This window comes from Helianthus annuus, chromosome 16 (assembly GCF_002127325.2).
Source record: "Helianthus annuus cultivar XRQ/B chromosome 16, HanXRQr2.0-SUNRISE, whole genome shotgun sequence".
Classification (NCBI taxonomy): domain Eukaryota; kingdom Viridiplantae; phylum Streptophyta; class Magnoliopsida; order Asterales; family Asteraceae; genus Helianthus; species Helianthus annuus.
This window is the reverse complement of record NC_035448.2, coordinates 30,573,805-30,595,696: the sequence shown is the minus strand read 5'-3', so window position 1 is coordinate 30,595,696 and position 21,892 is coordinate 30,573,805. Positions and strand designations below refer to the sequence as shown.

General features: G+C 35.7%; 1 protein-coding gene across 1 annotated transcript; it reads right to left on the bottom strand.

The window, feature by feature from the left end:
• Positions 1-470: 470 nt before the first annotated feature.
• LOC110918766 (cellulose synthase-like protein H1) lies at positions 471-6,125 on the bottom strand. Its single transcript, XM_022163052.2, has 8 exons — positions 5,606-6,125; positions 5,190-5,520; positions 4,471-4,596; positions 2,590-2,706; positions 2,299-2,508; positions 2,102-2,213; positions 1,800-1,987; positions 471-1,529 (listed from the first exon to the last, which is right to left on the bottom strand). The coding sequence occupies exons 1-8, from the start codon at positions 5,878-5,880 to the stop codon at positions 621-623; spliced, it is 2,268 nt and encodes a 755-aa protein (XP_022018744.1). The 5' UTR covers positions 5,881-6,125; the 3' UTR covers positions 471-620.
• Positions 6,126-21,892: the final 15,767 nt, after the last annotated feature.

Here is a 21,892-nt window from a genome sequence, read left to right as displayed (position 1 = left end):
TGTGTTCTTCTTCTTCTTCGTCTTCTTTAATCTTTCTCGCTCATTAAGCTTAATTACCAATTTGTATCGTAACATATGCGGTGGTTCTATGGGTGGTTGCCCCAAATTGTATAGGGAGAGAGAGAGAGAGAGATTTTGTAGAGAAAGAGAACGAGAGTTGAGAGAAAGAGAGTGATTTTTGAGAGAGAGGGAGGGAGGGGGTTTTTGATTATTTACTTTAGTGTTTAGGGTAAAATGATCAAAATACCCTCGCATGAGGTCCACTTGGTCAGGTTTAACCATGAAAACTAACCGAGTATGTTTTTTTTGTACTTTTTGAAGACAAAAGACACACTTTGCAATCTAATGTCAACATAAATGACGATTTTTGTAATTTACCCTTTTAAAAGATTATAACAAGACCTTTTCGTATTTAACAATTATAAAAATTAAAGAGAGATATTTTGTAAAAATCATCTTATAAGACAATCTCATCCAAGCTTTCAAATACATTTCTAAAATCTTTCTACTATAGTAACAAGGTTACAATTTGGTCTAAAATCGGTTCTTGAACAATATTGTTGTACTCAAATTATACACTAGACATAAATCACATATAAAATAATCTAAAACCATTGAGATTATCTTCTACATATCTGCACAAACAACAAAGCTAAAGCTCCCGATTTCCAAATCGTGGACGAGGGAATCCCATATTTCCCATTCCGAAACAACCCTTTCAAGTATTCCCAAAAGCATAGTAACACCCAAACGCTACAAAACATCTCTCCTAACCCCAATTTTGATACCCCCATCCAGTTTTCACTATAGTCAACCTTATACAATCTTAACATACCGTTGACCAATGCCATTATGTTGATCAGCAAAATGACGACACCTGGCATGATCATGGGTGAGTTGTCATAAGTAAACCTACCAACACTTACATTATCATTATCATCATCATTCGACACGTGTTCCTTTTGTGTTACTTCAAAAACCGTGTTTGATAAACCGATGAGCTTTAACATCACACTTACAAATGCAAATAACCTCCCAGTCATAGTATTCACTCTCTCCATTCTTTGTAAATTCCACCACATACGAAGCGATATACCTATACGTTTACACTCCCAATAAGCATAAAGATTGTAAATGACAAAAATGCCCATGAAGATGAGAATAGCCCGTTCGTTGACTTTGGGCAAGAAATGTGAGTCCTTGATGATACAATATGCGGGAAGAGATGCATAACACAGCTCAGGAACTGAACGAACTGCCCACAAACAACAATAAAAATAAGCAAGGGCTTGTCGAAACCAAATGTTTCCTTTTATAGTAAGAAGTAACGGGTTTTTATCGGTGAATAAGATTTCAAAAAGGCCCGTGAACCATCTTTTTTGTTGTGTTAATGAAGATGGATATGTTGTAGCCGAACAACCAAGAAACGCAAGTGGGTCAGTTGAGGTAATAGCGGATCTCCATCCTCTACCATGGATATTGAGTCCCGTTAGAACATCTTCCGTTGCGGATCCATAAAGCCCACCAATCTGAGAAAATATTTCAAAATCTATTAAATGATATTGTATTAGATTTTACTATGCTCAATCATCTTTAATATGTTACGGGTGTTTTGAAAACCTTGCAAATTTCGAGAATATATATAGAGGGTCGTTAGTAGAGAACGACAAGAACCTTATAAACACGTATAGATATTTCTATGTAACCACAAAACCGTCTCTCGCCTACTATATATGTCATGCACGATGTACACGTGCTATATGGTCTCCGCAATTATGAAATAATTCCATCTTAATTACCTGTGTACCCCAATAGGTGCCATACTCATAGCTACAACTTGCAACATGGGTTGCAGCCTCAATGAAATTAGAGGGGCAGCTTCGGTTTTCTATATTCGCATTTGTTTCTGATAATATCTGAGCAGCTGTCTCTTTTAATTCAGTTGATTTTCCAAAGATTTTATGTAGATCTTCATTACTGATGTTATCTGTTTAACAAAAGAAAATGTGAAGAGTTAGATCAAGGGCCAGAGATACACTACAAAAATGACTATGAAGAGAAAAACAGGTTTTAATACAATACAAAACGTTAATAAAAATACCAGATTTTGTTGAATCGTTTGGAGATGAACCGTAAATAACCTTTCGTCTGTGAAAACAATTTGATCCTGCGTAGACGGTCCCTTGAATTGATGATATTCCATTTATAAGATACTGATATAACATGCCAAAAAGGTTAAAGTTAATACAGGAAATTTCCAAGAACACAAAATCAAAACAAATATAGTAATATACTCACGAAAGAATCAGCGAGTTGATTCCCAAACGGATCATCCTTCAATCCATCATAAAAAGCTTGAGGAAACTGAAAAAACGCACAATTATCTTCATCCTTGAAGCCAAACACCATACACATTGCATGAAGAAAAACTTGTGGATTATTCGCATACATATCACAATCTACATTCAGCATCAGAGGTGCATTTGTCATTACTCCAGAGACCCTAGCCTGGTTATTGTTTAGAAAAAAGTTAAAAAACGCCACACACATTAATATTGAATGCTCTTTTTTAAACAAAAGCCAACTAACCAAAACATTCATAGCTCCAGCTTTGTAATGATGCTGGTGTTTGGGGCTCTTCTCTCTTGAGATGTATATTACATGGGGTAGATCGGTTGGACTACCTTCTTTGTTCTCCGATACAACCTAGAATAATTACCAAATGGAACATAAATCCTAGGTTGCCAATAACAAATGTAAATTTCCTATTTCAATCAGTACTGGATAACCTTCTAAATCGTGTAAGAGTTCACTTTCAGATTAAAGTATACGAAATCAATAATCAGATAAGACAGATAGTATTTTGCAAGAACGTGACGTTAATTATTATTTTTTTTTTTGTAAAAATTGAATTGTTAATCTTCATGTGTTCGCTACTAGAAGACTGCTACTGTTCCTACCTCAATTTCTGTCGGAGCAGTTACCCACGGATTTCCCACGAAAACGGGTTGTAGGAATTTTACTCGTGGGTAACCTTTTCTGACGCATTTAGTACAGATTTTCTTACTCATTTCCCACACAAATGTTTCATTGGAATGTTCCTACTCATTTCTGACGGAATTAATTTTATTAACTTTCCATTGTATTCCCACATAATTTTTTTTAATTTTGTGTTTAAATCAATTATAATTATTTTTATGTTATAATTTTTATATATTTTAATTTCTTACATAGTTCCTACGAAATTATTTTTTTCTTTCTACACAATTCCATAACGAAATGAATTTTTTTCCTACACAATTCCAACAGAATGTATTCTTTCTTCCTATGCAATTCTCACGAAATTAATTTTTTATTCGTTTTTCCTATGCATTTCCTATGAAATCATCTTTTTTTCCTACACAATTCCAACGGAATGTGACGAACCTGTTTAATCTTTCTCCTACACATTTCGTACAGATACATGTAGAAAAATAAACAAAAAAAATAAAAATAAATAGAAAATACCTGTTTTTTTTTCCTATTGAAAAAAGCACAATGATAAATATGATTCGAAACTTAAATTCAGCAAAAACAAATAACATAAATACGGAGCACAATTTATAATAAAAAATCACCATTGTTAAGCATAAAAATCCGAAACAAATAACATAAATTCTGAGCCCGTTTAAATCACAAAACCGATATTGTTAAACATAAAGATCCGGATTAATTAAAAATAATATATGTATGCATTACAAATATTTTTTAAGTACTCCGTCAGTAATTTGTTGGAATTTCCGACTCGCTTCCTACGAATAGTAATAAATCAATTTAAAAATAACATACATTATTTTTATAAATAATAAAACTTTATATTTTAATATCATTAGTTTTATTGATTATGAATATTCTTTTTATGATAAATCAGATTCGTACGCATTTTCTACTAATGGTTAAAATGAAAACGAATTCCGTTGGAATTCCGTCATAAATTTCCCACACTTTCTTACGCATACCGATTCCTACAAATATCCGACTAAAAACGAATTCTGTTGGAAATCCGTCAGAAATTTCCCACTTTTCCTACGCATACCAATTTGTTGTTTTTTTTGTCACAAGACTAAAACCCTTTCTTGTTCGTCGGAATCTCGTGGGAAAAGTGTCGCCATTTTCGTTCGTAGGAAATGCGTAGGAAATTTTGAGTAGTGGTTGGAAAAGTGTTGGCATTTTCGTCGGAATATTTTTCTTTATATAGTGGTCGAACCATCACACCACTTCTGTTGAATCGTTGCAACCCTTCGTGAAATGATGTGACAAATGGGGTATAACAAACGGTGGTTACAACATACAACGTACTGCTTTGCATATATTAGTTGAGTCGTATCAGTGGAAAGTTTCAATACCAAATATTTGATACCTTACGATGTTACCAGACTTTGTGTGTGTGTGTGTGTTTTAACAGCAAATGGGAATGGTTGGACGTAGTACCTTAATGATGGTTGGGTGGTCCGAGCGGTGGACACCACAGAAAACACCAAAATCCGAATCATCATCACATGGGAACGGTCTCTGAGCTGCATGGTCAATCTTCTTGTAAAGATCTCCATACTCTTTCTGAATTCAGATGCAAACAAAAGAGGTTGTGAACCTAGCGAAATTGACATTCTCTCTACAATATCTTTGTAAGCCAATTTATATATTTTTTTTATAAGAAGATATTAATAGAGTGGTTGAAAAGAAAAATAGTCACACGGGTGACATATTTAACCTATTTAATTGAACAAGTCAGGTTTGGCATGACATTTTTCACTGTTCTATTACATGTTGACCCATTTAAAATAGAATAATATGAATTACACCTAATTTATCGCCCTTAAACTCATTAATTACAACTTTTTTTATGGCACTACTACAATTTGAGTGCGACCAATTTACAATCTATCTATCCATTTACGACTAATGACTTTGATTTGTTTAAATAAATGAGTTATATTGGTTTAGTGTAACCGACTTAAGTGTGCTTTTGACACACACACACATATATATATATGTGTGTGTGTGACGTTTGGATTAATATTTCAACCCGCCGATCCAAAACCTAAACCTGTCAACCATACAAATCGAAGAAAGACACCACTCTAAAATCTCGAGATAGGTTTTAAGAACATATTTGAAGATTGAAGTAATATAACATTCGAAATTAGTACCTTTATCTTTTTCCATTCTTGTTGGAACTCCAACAAATCATTTTTCAAAGGCGTGGCCTTAGTATTAAAGTATCGAAACGGAGCTCTAACTTGAACGTTATACTTTTTGCAAAAAGGGACCCAAAGTTTTGCAAATTTAGTTGTCTCAACAAGCGAATAAAATGTAAGAGGCGAGCAACCATCATCGGACAGATAAAGAGCTAACTTGTTGGCTGGATAATCTACCGCTAACAAAGATAACACGGTGTTCATTGTTATGATAGACGGCTCAAGGACGGGATCAGCAGTGGTGACAAAAATATCCACAGCTGGAAACTTTGATTCGCTTACCCTGAAACGCATGATTATCAAAGTCATCACAAGGAATCAACAACATGATGACAGTTGAGATGTCAAAGTTTTGGAGTTAAATTTACCTCTTCAAGAGTCGGTCAGGGTATGTTTTCGTGGTGCATTGATTCCATTTAATACACACGGCAACAATCCAGTTGAAAGTAAACCATGACTCACACAGAAACGCTAGCAACCATGGGAGGTATTGTTCTTGGTCATTGAAATAAACGACTCGATAAACAAGCACAGAGACAAGAAGAGAAAGATTCACAAGCTCTATGGCTCGGGCCGTCTTGTTGTTATGAACAATTGTTTCTTGTAGAGGGAGATAATACAAGTCTTGAGTGTTTTTAGCCATGTATATGGAGCCAACAAAGCTCTCTAGAGTGATGTTCTTGAAGAAAATATTTGTGTAGTAACATTGGTGTGTTGAAATAAGTTTTTATAGAGGATTTTTGTAAGTGTTGAAGAAATTAGTATCCAAATGTGATTAGAATACCAAAAACGGTATCATCCACAAGCTACCCAAAGGTTGAGGAAGGCTGCAAGAATGTAAGTGGTCTACGATATCATCTATATCCATTGAAGTATGACAAATTAATAGTTATTTGGGTGGTGGCAAAATTATACAAATACATGTATTCATTTTTTTTCCACGTAGCTTGAAACAGCGGTGAGAAGAGATAGTATCCAAATGTGATTAGAATACCAAAAACAGTATCATCCACAAGCTACCCAAAGGTTGAGGAAGGCTGCAAGAATGTAAGTGGTCTACGATATCATCTATATCCATTGAAGTATGACAAATTAATAGTTAGAGTTAATTGCCAAAGTCGTCCCTGAGGTTTGGGCACGTTTGTCATTTTCGTCCAAAATGACACTTTTGTTCCAAATTGCCCCCAACGTTTGTAACTTTTTGCCATTTTCATCCGAACCACTAACTTAGTTTATTTTTTCTGTTAAGTTGAGGATATCTGGATGAAACTGACAAATATAAAGCCACAGGGACGATTTTGGCAATTTACTCAAACCATTTTTAATTTCTTTTATTTAATTATTTTTGTTACATATATAATAAAAAGGAATATACATTGAGTTTTTAGAAAAAAAATTAATAGTTTTGTCACATAATTTTTATAAATTTTCATCCAAATCACTAACTCAGTTTATTTTTTCTGTTAAGGTGAAGGATGTTTTAAATTTTATAAATTAAGACAGAAATTAATTTACAGTTTCTTTATATAAATCAGTTTTATAAAGAGAAAACGACATTGGTGTGCAACACATAACAATCGATGGCTTTTAGTATTTATCAGTTGTAGAGATAGAAAAAAATTGTAAAACGTTACATATTTTTTAAATGTGTTGAGCACCTAGGAAATATGTTGGTAAAAATAAAATATTTATTTAATTAAGATTATGAGGGTAACTAACTAATATTTATTATGAGTGGCTTGAGTAAATAAACTTTTGGTTCAGAGCATTATAATTACAATTTGGTGGGTGAAATTTTAAGGTTTGGTAACGATACGTTGTTTGATAGGGGGGGGGGGGAGACTGGCTTCTGTTTTTCCTTATGAGCGAATTTAAAAGAGTAGAAGATGAATTACAAACTTGGTACATATGATAAATTTTTTTATTTGACCTTTTTCAATAAGGTCACTAGCATTTTAGTTTTATAAAATTTAGAGATTTAAGTAGATTTTAAGTTATAAAACTGGTCTATATAAAAAATTAGAAATTAATTTCTGTCTTCGTTTATAAACATTCTTCGGCTTTAGTTAGTGGTTGGATGAAAATTTATAAAAAGTATGTGACAAAGCTATTATTTTTTCATATAAAAATTGCATGTATATTTTTTTATATATGTAACAAAATTAGTTAAATAAATGAGATTTAAAAGAGTTTGAGTAAATTGCCAAAATCATCCCTGTGGTTTTATATTTGCCAGTTTTGTTGGTGCAGTTGTCTGTCGACTACATCTTAGTTTGAGTCTTAGGTTAGGGCTGATTGTATCATGCACGGAAATCGAGAAATAATGTTTTAGACATGGTTCCGCTTATGTGTCATAGGGTAGTTTTGCTTGTGTGTCATTGGGATGGTTCCGCTTATAAGGTAATGATGTAGTTCCGCTTATACGTACATGTACGTATAAGCGAAACCTACTTGCCTATATATAGGGTCATTCAAGCGGAACTATGTAGCTGTAGCAGTTGTGTTGTGTAACGGCGAAGCCCTGCCGAATCGTCTCCAGAGCTTGTAACTTGTTATAAAGAGCAATAAACAGAGACAAATTAGTGAAATCAAGCTAAATAAAGACTGAATCAATGAATTCCGCCTCTGATTCAGTCTGAGCACTCTTCTGATCGACTCGTCAGGTCGTCTAACGATCCTACACCTTCTTTTATCAGTTCAGGAAGTTTTACTGGTTAAAATTGGATCAAAATTTCACAGATTGTGTGTTAGTAGACATTGACAAACCCTGGAAAGTTTTGGATCAAAATACGGACTAAAAATGGATCAAATCAGCTTCGGACTTGGTTTCGCTTATTCGTACACCTGAAAGTATCGCTTATTTGACCATATAGTTTCGTTTCTGTGTCAACAAAATCCAGGGGTTTCGCTTGTAAGGTTTCGCTTCAAGGGTCAATTTTGGAGTTTCGCTCGAGTAGTTCCGCTTATAGATACACTTTTCAGAAGGTTCCGCTTCAAAGATCACATAAAATTCGCTTATTTGAACATCGGGTTCGCTCATAAGTGCACTAAATCTAAGATCCGCTTGTGTGAACATAAATAGTTCCGCTCCAAAGATTTCGCTTGTTCGGACATAAATCGTTTCGCTCATTTGAACTTGGCTAGTTTCGCTTATTTGGACAATAATTGGTTTCGCTTATTTGGACAATTACTTGTTTTGCTTTAGTGAACAACCAAGATTTGTCGGGATTGTTTAGAAAAATGGAAATGATATTTGATGAACAAGAAAACAATGATCTTAAAAGGTTAAATGATTGGTATCGAGGATATCTTAGTAGTTCTTATCAGAAATTGCCCAAAGGGGTTTGGAGTAAACGTTTCGAATGTTTTCTGAGTAAGAAAGATGAAAAATTGGATGATTTGGAGAAACGTTTTGATCGTTTGATTGATTATTTGAAGGAAAATCAAATAGTAATAACAGAAGCTGATATGATATCAAAGTTTGCTAATGGATTATCAGCTGAATGGGATGATTGCTTGAAAAATTTGAGAGAAGATTGTAGTTTTTCAAAATTATCTCTGAATAAATTCATTAGAAAACTTAAAAATCACGATTATGAAAATTATCAAAAGAAAGGAGATGTGTTGGAAAAGATAAAAATGAATCGGGAAGATTTGAATTTAGATGTGATAAATGAAATAAACAAAAGAATCAATGTTTGTTGGGCAACAAAAAGAAATTTGATATATGATATGAAAAGAGGTTGTTATATTGATGATAATGAAAATCCTATTGATTTTGTTACAATCTTTGGTGTAGGTACATATAAGATAGAAAAAGAACAAGTTCCAAAGGTTGAAGAATCTGTGAAGAATGAAATTTCAAATGTTGAATCAGTGTGCTTTAAATGTGATAAACTTGAGGCTGACAATGGCAAACTATTGAAGGATGCGGAAAGTTTGACATCGGAAGTCAAGAAGTTGAACAATGAGAAGCAAACTGATGAAAAACAGATTCTAGTTTTGCAGGGAAATTGTGAGAAACTAAAAGCTGAAAATGACAAACTATTGGACGGTTTGAACAGTTTGAAATCTGAAAACAAAAGTGAAAAAGAAAAGGCAAAAGTTTTGGAAGAAAAGATTAAAAGTTTTGAAATTGAAAAATCAAGAATTGAAAAAGAATTTCAAAATCAAATAAAAATTCTTGAAGACGGAAGAAATGTTTTTAGTCAAAACAACATTGAAAAGCAAAAAATGATAAATTCCCATCTTCAAAAAATTATTAAACTTGAAAAAGAAGGTGAATGTGCTCGAAAGAAAATCAAAGAGTTAGAAAAAGACGTTGAAAGCAACAAGAAATCCTCAGAAAATGAAGATTTCTGGATAAAACTTGAGAACAAAAACTTGAAAGCAAATGAAACGAAATTTCAAGAACAGATAAAAGATTTGGAAAAAGAAAAATCTGTTCTTGAAAACATGAAGAATGAGAATAAAAAATCAATCAAGTCTCATCTTGAAAGAATATCTCAGCTTGAAAATGAAGCTAAGAATTCAAGAAACAAGATTGATGAACTTGAGAAGAAATTGATAGGTTTTGTGACTGCATCAGACAGTTTGAATTTTCCCTGTCCAAAACCGATAAATTTTGTTCCAATAAGTGACGATGTCGCAAACTTTGACAATGTCAAAGTTGAAGATTGTGATGAGAAATCTGATGATGTAAATAAAAAAATTGAAAAATCGAAATTAAAAGAAAAATTTCAGAAAACTGTTTTACAATCGACTGAAAAGAGAGAATGCTCTAAGAAAAAACCTTTGAAGAAGAAAGTGGAACAAAAACAAAAGGGTAAAAATTTGAAAAATGTTCAAAAAGAGAATAACAGCTCATCAGATCGATCATCCAATCAAAATCAAAAATTACAAAAAGTAAAAAATGATAACTCAAAAATTGTTGGTAATAAGTGGTGCAGGTCGGACCACAGTGCTCAAAAGCCAAATCCAGCAAACATGAGGAAGGAATATCACCAAGCCAGACAATGTTATGATCTGAGCGTTTGGTGTGAGGGTGGTACATGGTACGATAACAGAGTGTGTTACCAATGCGGTTATCAAGGACACATTGCTGTAACTGCCAGAGAAGGAATTTTGAGACGAGAAGATGCTTTAACTGTCAAATTAGAGGTCACATTGCCAGAGATTGCCCAAGGAGATCGAATGACAGATTGAGGGCTAAGTCTCAGAAATTGGCAAAGATTCCAGTCAAAGTCAAGCTCCATGAACAGAAGGTTCTAAAACCTAAAGTTCAAGAACAGACAATTCAAGAAAAGAAAGTTAAACTTTCACAGGGGCAGAAAGACAGACTGAGGAAAAAGAGGAAGAAGGCGAGAGAGTATATTGAGAAGATATTGTCCTCGGGTTCATCTGTTGGTAAAAATAAGAGTTCTGATGAATCGATTCCTTCGATTGCAAAGTCAAGCAAGACGAATTCATCGGATACAAATCTGAGGACGAAAGAGGAAAAGAAAAAGAAGAAAATGGTCGGCGATGAATCTGACATGTCAAAGTCAGACAAGCCACCTTCAGGCGATGAATCTGACAGGCCAAAGTCAGACAAGCCATGTGCTGGCAATGATTCTGGTTCTTTAAAGCCAGAGGAGCCATTGATTGAGGTAAAAAAAGGAGAATTCAGGTTTAACAATGGATGATGTAAACTTTCCACCATTGTTGAACAGGAATTCGAAATCACCCAAGGACCGTCAGGCTTGGGTGAATCTATTTAAATAAGAAAAACCTGACTTGCCGGAGTTCCCAGGTTGGTAAAAGTGGAACATGAATCGGCACATTTCTTGAGAAATTTCACTCTGGTGATTTTTCGCCTTACATGTGGTAAATCAGGGACATTAGGTTGTACTTGATTTTCTACAAATGGTTTATGGTAGAACTGGAAATGATAAATCTTTCAAATGTTTGGTAAACAAACTAAGTTTTCCGGAAAAACCATTTTGATTAAAATAAACTTAAGTGTTTTGAAATCATAATGGGAAATTAGTTTGTTGAGAGGGGGAGTTCTGATTGTTTATGCCAAGTGGATGGCGAATTGAAGCGATTTGATATTATGTTGTCAAACTTTATACAGTTTGTTTCAAATTTTCCCAGAAAATCAAAATTTAAACATATTTTGATTTTCGGGGGAGTAAAAATTTAAAAAATTAGAAAATTTGAAAATGTCAAAAACATCGGAAAAATTAAAAATGAGTTTTAGTGCGAATAAGAGGAAATGATATTACATCAGCTAGACTGGCACAGTACGCTAAAGATTTGTAATGAATAAATGCAATTAAGCAGTCTCGCTAAAGATGTGTCGATAGGTTTTCACAGAATTATTAGATCAGTTTGGGATATAAACATAAATTTCACTTGCATATACGTGGGGAACACCTCTAGGATATATAGGTAACCCCTGAAATCCTGTTTGAAGGGTCCCGTTGACGGGTGGTCTGTAGGACAACCCTTAAGTGCCTTAAAAAGATTAAAAACCCATGCTTTACACGTTTAATTGTTTGAACTTGGTAACTACTAGTTGTTTGGATGTGCATGTGCAAATGGAGCTTAAAAGGGAAGGAATTTGGAGCATCAATGAAAAAATAAAATTTTGGATTTGAAGAACTAAGAATATTACATGATAGAGGATGAAATTACGAGAACGTGGGCGAAAACGGCGAAGAAAACGGAGTTGAAATGAGAAAGTTTTAAAGAAAAAAAGAAAAGAAGTTCAGTCAGTGGCGTAACCTACGGCTTCTGGCGTAGGTTACGGCCCTCCACCTTTTTGCCTATTTGTCCGCCGTAGGTCAGACTCAAGCCGCCGTAAAGGATTGATGAGTGCCGTAAGCTACGGTACCTGACATAGCTTACGGCGCTGTTTTAACTTTGTAGACTTTGCTGACTGCCGCCGTAGCTTACGGCGCTGACTGATTTCAAAATGTAACTTACACATTTATTGGCCATTTCATGAGGATTTATGGGGTCTTATCATGGGTATTCGGCTACGGAAGATGGGGGACGAGTTGGGAGAGTATATTTGAGGCACTTGGAAATGAAGAACATCATCTTTTATCTATCTTTTATCTAGTTTTTGTTGCTTTTGATCTTGATGAACATTGAAACTCTTGTGATCATGTTTGTTCAAGCCATGAGTGGCTAAGTGTTTTATGACTATCTTTGGTGGAAGGTTTGCAAGACATTTATGTTTATTTCCATATTTCTAGAATAATAATCTTCTCTTTATTGAATTGCTTGCTATGGTGTGTGATTACTTGTTAGTAAATTGTTAATCCTTGTGCTAAATCAATTAGAAACCATACTTTCTTGGTGCCGTTGGCAATCGAGATATCATGGGTATAGTTAGGCTTGGGTAAGGGTTGATTGATCATCGGGTAACAACCTCACGTTCTAGGAATCTGAGTACTTAGTTCCCTTTCATCACTGCAATTAGTCACACATGAACTATGTCTATGTAGTTCCTTCTAGTGGAATGTTAGTATAAGTGTCAAAGAAAACCGGAAACTAGAGGTGGTCATTTTTCTCCAATTTGTTTACAACCAAACTTTTCTCTTGCAATTTACTTAGTTAAATCTAGTTCCTAAACCAATTTATTCAAATCAATTATTGAACTTTATTTTCTTGCAATTAGTCTAATTTAGTTAATCTAGATAAATTCTCAAATAACACATATTCCACAAACTCCCTATGTTCGATACCCACTTACCGCTATCTACTTAGTAGTAATTGGATTAAATTTGATTGTGACCACGACATCACGTCAAATTTTGGCGCCGTTGCCGGGGAGTAGTGCGCAATGTGTGTTATCTTGTGCATTAGTTAAAAAAATAAAATAAAAAATAAAATAAAAAAATTTAAAAAAATCCCAAAAATATTTTCTTTGATGTTCGTGATTTACACTTGGTAGTTAAGTGGTGTTATGCAGGATGACAGTGCATTACACAGATTTCAGCTTCTCTACGTGTAGACTGTGCGGGGGTCCACGTCATCCGTGTATCGGTTGCCATGAGGCCCACTACAGGAGGGCACATGGAAAACCGGTGTCTTATGTTTCACAGCTTCCACCTCCATCATACGTTGATGATTATGAATCAGAAATGGAGGATGATTATTACTCGGATGGATATGATCAGGACGAGGATGTTTACTATAAGACAAGGACGGATAGTCTATGTTTTTGTTGCGGTCGCGATCACACTTATGATTATGATGTGTGCACGGTGTATTCAGAAAACCCAAAGTATTGGAATAAAAAAATGATGGATGCGCGCCTCTTAAGACCGTATCAGGGATATCGACAATATCATCCCGAAGAGTATTCTGAGCCCGAAGGTGTTTATACTTATCAAACCGAAGAGGAGAAAGAGCTTGCTATATTGGAAGTGACTTTGTCCAAACTCGAGCAATATTTAGCAACACCCAACCTGTCCGATGAAGATCGAATCAGCTGTTTAGTTTCTAAGTGTCATAATTTAAAAATGAAGATAGAGATAGAACAACGCCTCTCACCATTACCTGGTGATATTAGAGATTATTTTCACATGAAGGAGGAGGTTGTGGAGGATAACACCAAACCAATGAGTCCTTTATCTGATGAAGAGTCACTGGTGGATCAGATGGTGTGTGCAGATGACGAGGAAGAACAGTCTGAGGAGATGAATATGTGTACCGAACCTCATCCCATATCAATCATTCAAAATAACAAGTGTGGGGAAGAGGGTTCGAGGAAGAAGATGAGAAGGGTGAAACCACAAGACATTAGGGTATACATCATGAAGTGGATTAGTGAAACCCGCAGGTGCAGTCTTAACATGCCAATTATACTGACAAATCTATGGAGATGGCATGTAAATTTCCGGGCATTCGTTGGTAATGTTTTGGGTAAGTGTGCATTGAGACCACCATAACACATATCAGGTATGGTCTGGCTGAAGACCTTTAAACTTAGCGCTCTCGGGAGGCAACCCGAGGATGTAGAGTATTGTATTCGTGTTTTGTATTTTGTTTTGTTTTGTTTTGGTGTTGTGTTTGTGTTTTTGCAGGTTACTATGTTTCAATCCTCGCGGATGCAATGATTCAAGTGGTGGGGATGTTTGGCAACATCCCGGTTGAGATATCAGCGAATCCAAGAGTTGTTTATGTTCCTGTCCGATTACTGAAGCTGCATCACTACCAACACTGCTGATTTACTAATCAGGTCGTGTCTTGTTCTCATTTTGTGCACCTTTGTATATATTCATGTTTAAGTTTATGGTTGGGCGGTTGGGTGGTGTTTTGATGTGTTTGTTTGATGGGTTGTGAAAGTTGGTGGTGCTTTAGTAAGCAAAATATATATATATATATATATATATATAGAATAAAAAAAACAAAAAGAAATTTAGGGTTTAAGAGTATTAGCGAAAGCTAATGTTTTTGGGTAAAAGCGATCTTCCCTTCAAAATCATACATTGGGACAATGTATCCCAAGTGTGGGGATGGGGGGAAATTTTTGAGAATTTTAAAATTTGTGAACCAAGCGAAAAATGGTCGAAATTTGAACACTTGATATTGTTTCACTTGACACACCGACACCCCTTTCTAGTCATTTCTTGGTGAGTGTTTGAGACACATATGATTATTAAAGATGTTTTCCTAGTTTTGAGTGGCGGTGTGTGTATTGTGTTAATAGAACTTGTGTACGAATTCTTGTTGAAGCCTAGGATTAGCATGCTTGTGAAAATGATAGGGGACTTTTAGGTAGCCATGTCTAGATGTGTGAGAGTGTGGGAATTGGGGGTTGGACCTCATACGTTACATATATGAGCTTGGTATTGTGAGGGGTGGGGGTTTGGTCCTTAGAAAGCCATGTTGAGCCTTAGACCATTCGATTGCGACCCGAGACTACGTCCTACAAAACTTTACCTTTTGAGATGACCCGGTTTAGGAAATTTAGTATGAGATGTTGATGTTCTTGTATATATTGTTGAGTTCTATGCTTAAAAAAAAAGAAAAAAAAGAGAAAAAAATGAGAAAAATACAAAAAGAAGGATTTAGTTGCAATAGTAGTTGAAAATGTTGATGAAGTTGTGTATATAGTTGATGTTTGCTTTGTTTAGTAGTAGAAATAAAAACCGGGTCGAATCAATGAGCTACTTTCACGTTCCCACTATTTCCTACCTTTACACATAGCCCCGTTAAAACCCGAATGTCCTTTTGATTCATAAGCATGCTAAATATTTGATAGGAGAAGATTTGATTTGCATACAAGCTTATTGTCGCACAATCACACACGTGCATTGAGCGTTTTAGCATAATGTGCTAAGATTTCTTGTCACTGAGAGTTGTTGTGAGGGGTGTGTCTTGTGGTGTGATAAAAAGTTAGTAAAAGGACGATACATTTTAGCTTGATTTGCATGTTGATCGCTTATGGTTTTGAAATGGTTTTTGAATAGGTTGCTTGGGACAAGCAACGGGTAAGTGTGGGGATGTGACGGGTGGTCCGTAGGACAACCTTAAGTGCCTTAAAAAGATTAAAAACCCATGCTTTACACGTTTAATTGTTTGAACTTGGTAACTACTAGTTGTTTGGACGTGCATGTGCAAATGGAGCTTAAAAGGGAAGGAATTTGGAGCATCAATGAAAAAATAAAATTTTAGAATTGAAGAACTAAGAATATCACATGATAGAGGATGAAATTACGAGAACGTGGGCGAAAACGGCGAAGAAAACGGAGTTGAAATGAGAAAGTTATAAAGAAAACAAGAAAAGAAGTTCAGTCAGTGGCGTAACCTATGGCTTCCGGCGTAGGTTACGGCCCTCCACCTTTTTGCCTATTTGTCCGCCGTAGGTCAGACTCAAGCCGCCGTAAAGGATTGATGAGTGCCGCAAGCTACGGTACCTGGCGTAGCTTACGACGCTGTTTTGACTTTGTAGACTTTGCTGACTGCCGTAAGCTACGGCAGGCGCCGTAGCTTACGGCGCTGACTGATCTCAAAATGTAACTTACACATTTATTGGCCATTTCATGAGGATTTATGGGGTCTTATCATGGGTATTCGGTTACGGAAGATGGGGGACGAGTTGGGAGAGTATATTTGAGGCACTTGGAAATGAAGAACATCATCTTTTATCTATCTTTTATCTAGTTTTTGTTGCTTTTGATCTTGATGAACATTGAAACTCTTGTGATCATGTTTGTTCAAGCCATGAATGGCTAAGTGTTTTATGACTATCTTTTGTGGAAGGTTTGCAAGACATTTATGTTTATTTCCGTATTTCTAGAATAACAATCTTCTCTTTATTGAATTGCTTGTTATGGTGTGTGATTACTTGTTAGTAAATTGTTAATCCTTGTGCTAAATCAATTAGAAACCATACGTTCTTGGTGCCGTTGGCAATCGAGATATCATGGGTATAGTTAGGCTAGGGTAAGGGTTGATTGATCATCGGGTAACAACCTCACATTCTAGGAATCTGAGTACTTCCCTTTCATCACTGCAATTAGTCACACATGAACTATGTCTATGTAGTTCTTTCTAGTGGAATGTTAGTATAAGTGTCAAAGCAAACCGGAAACTAGAGGTGGTCATTATTCTCCAATTTGTTTACAACCAAACTTTTCTCTTGCAATTTACTTAGTTAAATCTAGTTCTTAAACCAATTCATTCAAATCAATTATTGAACTTTATTTTCTTGCAATTAGTCTAATTTAGTTAATCTAGATAAATTCTCAAATAACACATATTCCACAAACTCCCTGTGTTCGATACCCACTTACCGCTATCTATTTAGTAGTAATTGGATAAAATTTGATTGTGACCACGACATCACGTCACCCGTATTCTGAGATACTAGGTCTTTATGCTCAGTGATATCTGGGGTATTATCCCGGGACTTCTGCTGTATGGAAATATTGACCTAGTCCCCGGATAATACTTTATGCAAAAAGCTTTGAGAAATAAGCTCGCCCTCAGCATGCTGATGAAACAATAAAATTGATAGTCGCTGCTGTTGAAAACAAAAGATCCTCTAAAGGGGACCCACCAAAAGTCGAAGCCTTCATCTCTCTGCGTATACGGAAGTATCGACCTGAGCTCTCACGGCCCTCGCACATTACCCCTTAACAGATATCAGCTGTGGTATACTCACCTGTAAGACTGAATACTGGGGTCTGGATACGGGAGTATATACTGAGGTGGGACACATGTAGAGGTTTAAGTTCTAAAACACTAATTCTGTATCCTGAACAGGTTGAACATTTTGTGAGAATTTAAGTGGATCAGAATATCGACAATCTATGCGAATTGTTTGAAAGCTTAAAATGTAATAACAGCTTAACGGTGCTAGTGTTTAGTCGGCAGTTGATATGATTCTCTTGCACAAACTCACAAAAATATGTTTGTATATATTTCATTTCTGCATTTAATTTTTTTGCATTTATGTTTCATATTTTGAAAAATCCAAAAATATTTTTGTCAACTGATGTTGGAGAGCTGATATTCAAGATCTCAAAGGCTAAACATGATGAACAGAGGTTTGGATAAATGTATGGTTTTGATGAGAAGAATAATGCAGTTTCAAGTGGTTCATCAATATCTGGTTGATTGATTTGTGATAAGTTTTAAATGTTGTCTATATGCTAAAATTGTTTGTCATAAAATTTTTGTTTGTGATAGAGTGTTTGAGTTATCCAGGTGTCTGATCCTGTTGCTACGGAAAGCCAGGAGATACATCAGAACCTGAGAAGAAGTTTATACTGATAAAGCCAGGAGTTGATTTCAATGGTAATAACGAATTCCAGACGGCGATCCCAGCTTGATGATAGGGGGAGTCTGAAGAAAGTTAGAGCCAGAGAAAGATCCGGGTATATAATTCCAGGAAGAGTTCCTGAAGAAGATCGATTAAGAGTAAAGAGCTGTCATGCTTGAAGACTCTCACTGAGGATTCCGTCAACATTCAAGGGGGAGTCTGTTGGTGCAGTTGTCTGTCGACTACATCTTAGTTCGAGTCTTAGGTTAGGGCTGATTGTATCATGCGCGGAAATCAAGAAATAATGTTTTAGACACGGTTCTGCTTATGTGTCATAGGGTAGTTTCGCTTGTGTGTCATTGGGATGGTTCCGCTTATAAGGTAATGATGTAGTTCCGCTTATACGTACATGTACGTATAAGCGAAACCTACTTGCCTATATATAGGGTCATTCAAGCGAAACTATGTAGCTGTAGCAGTTGTGTTGTGTAACGGCGAAGCCCTGCCGAATCGTCTCCAGAGCTTGTAACTTGTTATAAAGAGCAATAAACAAAGACAAATTAGTGAAATCAAGCTAAATAAAGACTGAATCAATGAATTCCGCCTCTGATTCAGTCTGAGCACTCTTCTGATCGACTCGTCAGGTTGTCTAACGATCCTACAAGTTTCATCCAAATATCCTCAACTTAACAGAAAAAATAAACTAAGTTAGTGGTTTGGATGAAAATGACAAATAGTTACAAACGTTGGGGGCAATTTGGTACAAAAGTGTCATTTTGGATGAAAATGGCAAACCTGCCCAAACTTTAGGGACGATTTTGGCAATTAATTCTAATAGTTATTTGGGTGGTGACAAAATTATACAAATACATGTATTAATTTTTTTTCCACGTAGCTTGAAACATGTATTCATTTTTACTCTTATAAATATATACAGGATGATTAAAATAAAAACCAAGTTACTAAAATAATATGTTACTTGAACCCGATTTCTATCAATCATAATTTCTGATGCATTTTTTGAAAGGAACCTACAAATTCCAAAGTCAAAAATTATGTGGAAAGCAGAAATTATGAGACCTTGGAGTGCTGCAGGGTCTTGGAAGTCAGATTTTGATGTACCTGCTCTATCAGATAGAATGATGCATCTGATACCAGAAGATTCACCATACAGAGCAGAATACCTGAAGATGTTAAGCAAAAAGGCAGAAAACAAAGAAGGTTTTGAAAATGTATCCCCCATGGAGCACGATGCACAAGAGTCAAGCACACAAAGAATGGAGCAGCAGGGTGAATCTGATCCTCATCCAGCTGATGAAGATGTGAATATGAGTCCTGTGGCAGAAGAACATCATGCTGAAGTCTCACATATGGGAGAAACAGGTGCACAACACTCTAAACTGAACTTATTTCATTTTTCTGAGGGTGATTCTGATCAATCAATTCAAGGAATGCATGAAATTTTACATAGAGGTACTGTTTCAACAAAACAAAATGTGAGTCAATCCAAAGACCCATTTTCTGAATCAGATTCTGAGGAGGAAAATGCAGTGGCAACAGGTGGAGATCAGTCTACTGATCAAGGAAACCTGGATGAGAAAACTAAGAGTTTCTCAACAACTCATGGAGAGCCTGAAAAGGTTCAAGGATATGAGGAAAACCAGGACCTGAATACGTTTCAATTTTCTGGTGAGGGTACAGAGAACTTGGAATTTTCCAATCCTCTTAACCTTAGAACAACAGATAATGTGTTTTCTGCTGGTGTTAGAAGAGGAACATCTGTTGTTTCTCCTATTTCCCAAGGACATCAATCTATGTCCCCTAAACAACTTCATAAGGAACTTGAAGATACAACTGCAACTGAGAAAACAGCTACAGAAAGAAAACTTGATCTGATACTGGAAGAAATCAGAAATAAAAAATCAGAGATCAATGCCCTATCAAAAACTGTAAAAGCTGTGCAGAAGCAAACAGAAGATAACACTGCATGTTGGTGCATCTAGTGTCTGTTAACTTCGTCTTAATCAAGTCTTATGTTTGGATAGGATAAACGAGCACACAATAGGGTTTGAAATTAGGGTTTTACATATTAATGTGTGTGATTCCGCTTGAAGGTGTCATTGGACATTTCAAGCGAAATTAGACTAATTGTAATTCCGCTTGAACATGCATTAGGGGTTTCACTTGAACTGGTTGAAGCGGAATCAGGGTCCGCTTGAGTGTGTTTCAAGCGGAATCACTAGGTCTATAAATAGGTGATAGGTATGTTCATTTAGAGCGGAATCTGGTCAATTGTCTCTGAGTCGAGGTGCTGTCCGTTTGTCATTTGAACGTGTAAAAGCTTAGGATTTCAGTAATAGAAAAGGAATTGAAAAGGAACAAGCTGTTTGACATTGTTTGCATTGATTCCGCCTTTGTAAATGATGATGAACTACTCAACTTGACTGTTTAGGGTCACCGGATCAATCCAACAAGTGGTATCAGAGTTCAGGACGAGGAGTTCATACCAATTCAGCTTGATTTTACCGGATTCTCTCACTTCTACACCTTCTTTTCTGATTTGAACGATATTTTACGGTTGAAATGGCCTGATTTTGACATATATCAAGCGAATCATAGTGTTAACTAATCCCTGAGAGTTTTGGACCTTAATTCGAAGAAATTCAGATAAAACAAACTAATTCCGCTTGAAAATCATTCGAATATGATGACGTCATAGTTAATTTCGCTTGAAACTATTTCTGATTTCGCTTGAAAAATCATATTCCGCCTGAAAGTAACTATCTGATTCCGCTTGAATCAGATTTCGCTTAAAAAAATATTGTTTGATTTCGCTTGAGCTGAGATTTCGCTTGAAATTTCAAGCGAAATAAGAGATTTCGCTTTAAAAGCTATTCCGCTTGAAAAATTCCTGCTGATTCCGCTTCAAACTGATTCCGCTTGAATTGACTGTTTTCAAAATTTTAAAAAAAAATTTCTAAGTGTTTGTTGATCGTTTCAGGTACTTGGAAATGGATGATCTGTTCATGAATCCTTTCTGTGATGTGTTTGCTTATATTAGTGGTTCGGGAGATGGCCCAACGAATAACACGAATGAAACTACACCAACAGCGAATGTGAAGAAGATTATTTCTGATGTAATGAGCGTAGAAAGTGCTTATGGCACATACAATAAGCCTCCTAAACTGATGGCGATCGAAGATTATAATCGGTGGGCTACGAGATTTGAGGAGTGGCTTAAAGCATTCGCATATCCAAGCTGGAAATGTTTAAAGAATGGTTATACTTCAGGAGAACTTGTTGGTGAAAGATTGACAGATACTGATGTAGGATCGTTGTTTGACCCGAACGAGTCGTTCAGAAGAGCTTTATATCCGAATCAAAGGCGGAATCAGTGAAACGGACGTGGAAACAGCTTGATACTCTTTAATTTGTCACTATGATTGATTTAGCAAAGATTACAACCTGGACAAATTTTGGCAGCACCTCATTACAAGTTCTGAATCCGTGCCAAATAATGACACAAGTGCTCTATATATACTAGTGCTGATTTTGCTTGAACTGGTCAAGTTCACTTTCAAGCGAAATCTGATTATTCTGATTTCGCTTGAAATGTCACTTGACACTTTCAAGCGGAATCACCTCCTATTTCATCAACAACAGTTTCTCGCAACTTGAGCACTGGTTATCCTATCCTATCTTATTACATGATACAAGACGAAGTCAACATACATAGTGCACTAACAACTGATGATGTTGAAAGATATGTTGCTGAACAAAAATGCATAGTGTTGATTCATCAGTCAGTCAGAGATGATATAATTTCATTGATCGAATATGAGAATTCGAAAGATCTTTGGGAAAAATTGAGGCTTAAGTGTGTAGGTAG

Excerpts from the sequence above, each read along its gene's own strand:
- LOC110918766 (XM_022163052.2), bottom strand. The coding sequence starts at position 5,880 with ATGGCTAAAAACACTCAAGACTTGTATTATCTCCCTCTACAAGAAACA. Across the intron at positions 4,597-5,189 it reads AAGAATGGAAAAAGATAAAG|AAAGAGTATGGAGATCTTTA; the intron begins GTACTAATTTCG and ends ATCTGAATTCAG. Across the intron at positions 1,988-2,101 it reads AAACGATTCAACAAAATCTG|ATAACATCAGTAATGAAGAT; the intron begins GTATTTTTATTA and ends TTTGTTAAACAG.